The 2,785-nt window shown below is 43.4% G+C and overlaps 1 protein-coding gene across 1 annotated transcript; it reads left to right on the forward strand.

Moving 5' to 3' along the window:
- Positions 1–803: 803 nt before the first annotated feature.
- LOC139837858 (uncharacterized) lies at positions 804–1,220 on the forward strand. The gene has a single exon (XM_071827157.1). It carries the CDS (start codon positions 804–806, stop codon positions 1,218–1,220), a length of 417 nt encoding a protein of 138 aa, XP_071683258.1.
- Positions 1,221–2,785: the final 1,565 nt, after the last annotated feature.

A 2,785-nucleotide genomic window follows, 5' to 3' on the forward strand; every position in this document is an offset into this window, starting at 1 on the left:
ATCAAGCAAGCTCCAGCAGACACGAATAGTATCGCGTGCCTATTTTTACCGCGTCCGCCAAATCTCCCGCGCCGGTTACGCAATACAAAGGACAAAAGGTGCGCTCTCAACCGCCACTGAAACCTCTCTTATTTGTTCCCTCCGCTCCACCATCGAAGTGCATCATTCCAAATCCTCTCCCTCCGCCAACATGCCTCCGCGCCGCAGCTCCTCCGGCTACCGAGGCCATGCGCATCTACGACGCGAAGGTGTGGCAGCTCCACCGTCCGTGCCACGACATCAATTTCCACGCTGTCAATTCCGCACCCAAGAAGAGATGTTGGCGCCCCCATCGTGCATTGTCACCAAAGAGAAGAGGTAGCGCCCACTGGTAGAAAACATGCCTTTCGTCCAGCCCTTTAGTCCAGGCCGTGTCCTGGGCTGAGACTAATGGTCCAGACACGTCGCCCCGAAACCGCCCCAACCTTTAGTCTCGGTTTTTATGGGCCTCTAGTCGCGGTTTGGGATACAGAACGGGACTAAAACCCATGCGCCTGCTGGCACCCCCTTTAGTCCATGCTGGTGTCAACCATTCGGTTCCTGCGCGGAACTCGACCGTCGTCGCCATTCCTGATCATCGTCGGAAATCGATCTGATCGGAAGTTGCATCGTCGCTGGCGGCCGGCCACGGGAATTGATCACCCGGCGGCTGGCATGTTCACCTCCCTCACCTACATATGCATCTTCACATCTCCATTAGCCACATCTTCACATCCTCCATTAGCCATCTCTTCGAAAGAGCTATCTCTCCCGCCCTGGCCCCAATGGAGCAGCTCGCGCGCACCCTCTCTCTACCTCAATCTCGGGTGTACTACCTCAACGCCAAAGTGATGCACATCAAGATCAGGGTCACTCTCCGTGCATCAAGGGTTGATAGGTGGATCCACGCCATCAAGAGGGATTTCCTCGACGCCGCACCAATCAAGTGTGTGGGTTTGGACTGTGAGTTCACCGACCCTCGCGAGGGTAGAGATAACAAACTCGTCGCCGTCCTTCAACTCTCGGTGGTGACCGAGAATTTGGTCTTCCAAATTTGTTGGGCTGATGAAGTGCCCAACTTCTCAAGAATTTCTTGCAGGACAAGACCATCAGATTTTGCGGTGCGGCTATCCACAAAGATGTGGAAATGCCGCGTTCGTACGGAATTAATATTGCGTCTGCGTTCGACCTTCAAAAGATGATCTTGAGCCCCACCAAAAATCTCATTCCGAGTCTGTATGATCTAGTAAATTCTATTATTGGGACAAAACTTGAGAAGAAGAAGCGTAAGAGGGACAAGAAGAAGAACAAGAAGAAGGTCGACGAGGAAGAAGAAGAAGAACTGATTTTTGAATGGGGCAATGTTCCATTGATCCATGAGCAAGTGCACTATGCCGCTCTAGACGCTCGCCAGGGTTTTGAGATGGCTAGGAGGTATTGAAGGCTACTGGCTACAATAGCCAGGTTGATCATCTCAATATTATTGATGATGAATAGATGGTGGTGTGCTGTGTATGCCTTCTATATTTGTATGAACCTATGAATCGTGTCAATATATCAAATCTTTTTATTGTTATTCAAATTTTTCATGTTTTTATAATAATAATGTATATCTTATTTGTCCAATTGCGATTTACAGATTTAAAGATACTAATTATGCCATATTTTATATGAATAATGCATATATTATTTGATAATAATAAAAACAAAATTATTTCATATTCAAATTCCTCATATTTTTCTAATAATAGTGGATATATTATTTATCCAATTGCGATTTACAGATTTAAAGATATTAATTATGCCATATTATATGAATAATGCATATTTTTTTGATAATAATAATAATGAATAAAAACAAAAATTATTTTATACTCAAATTCCTCATATTTTTCTAAAAATAATGGATATATTATTTGTCCAATTGCGATTTACATATTTAAATATATTAATTATGCCATATTATATGAATAATGCATATATTTTTTGATAATAATAAAAAAATGAATAAAAACAAAATTATTATTATTATAGATATATGCCATATTATATTCATTATTGTTTACTTAAATAATTGTTTTTAGTTTCAAAAAATAAAGAAATGTGACACAATGGTATAAGAGTTAATATGATTGATATGGTAGTATTTACGACAAGGTACAATCACGTTCGCGGGAGCACAACAAGAAAGAACCGAGGAGTTAAGCGTGCTGAGGGTGGAGTAGTGTGAGGATGGGTGACCGACGGGTTGTGACCGGATCTAGAATATGACTAAAGATTAAGTGTAATTAGTGTTAAAAAGGTTCAGGTGAGAGAGTAATGAGTCAGTGTAATTAGTGTTAAAAATGATCCAAATGAGATAGTAACGAGTTAAACAATTAGAAAAAAGAAATTCGAAAAATAGTCCAAGTGAGAGAGTAACGAGTTAAACATTTCGGAAAATAATCGTTAGTCCCGGTTAGGCTTACGAGCTATGATTAAAAAGTCATGCAGCCCAAATACTGTATCACAGCCGCGTGGAGGAGCTTTCGTCCCGGTTTTTAAACCGCCCAGGACTAAAGGTCCCTTTAGGTCCCAGTGAAAAAACCGGGACTAAAGGCACTTACCAACCGGGACTGTAGGTCCGTTCCCCAGTAGTGGCCACCACCAGCGTCGGCTCGCCATCCCCGAGGAGGATGTGGGCTCACCATGGCAGTCTGGCACGAGAACTTCCCTCGAGACGTCTTTGAGGTGAATGGCTTCTTGGTGCAGCAGCGGGGGGAGTGCA

The sequence above is a fragment of the Lolium perenne genome, chromosome 3, assembly GCF_019359855.2.
Source record: "Lolium perenne isolate Kyuss_39 chromosome 3, Kyuss_2.0, whole genome shotgun sequence".
NCBI classification, from domain to species: domain Eukaryota; kingdom Viridiplantae; phylum Streptophyta; class Magnoliopsida; order Poales; family Poaceae; genus Lolium; species Lolium perenne.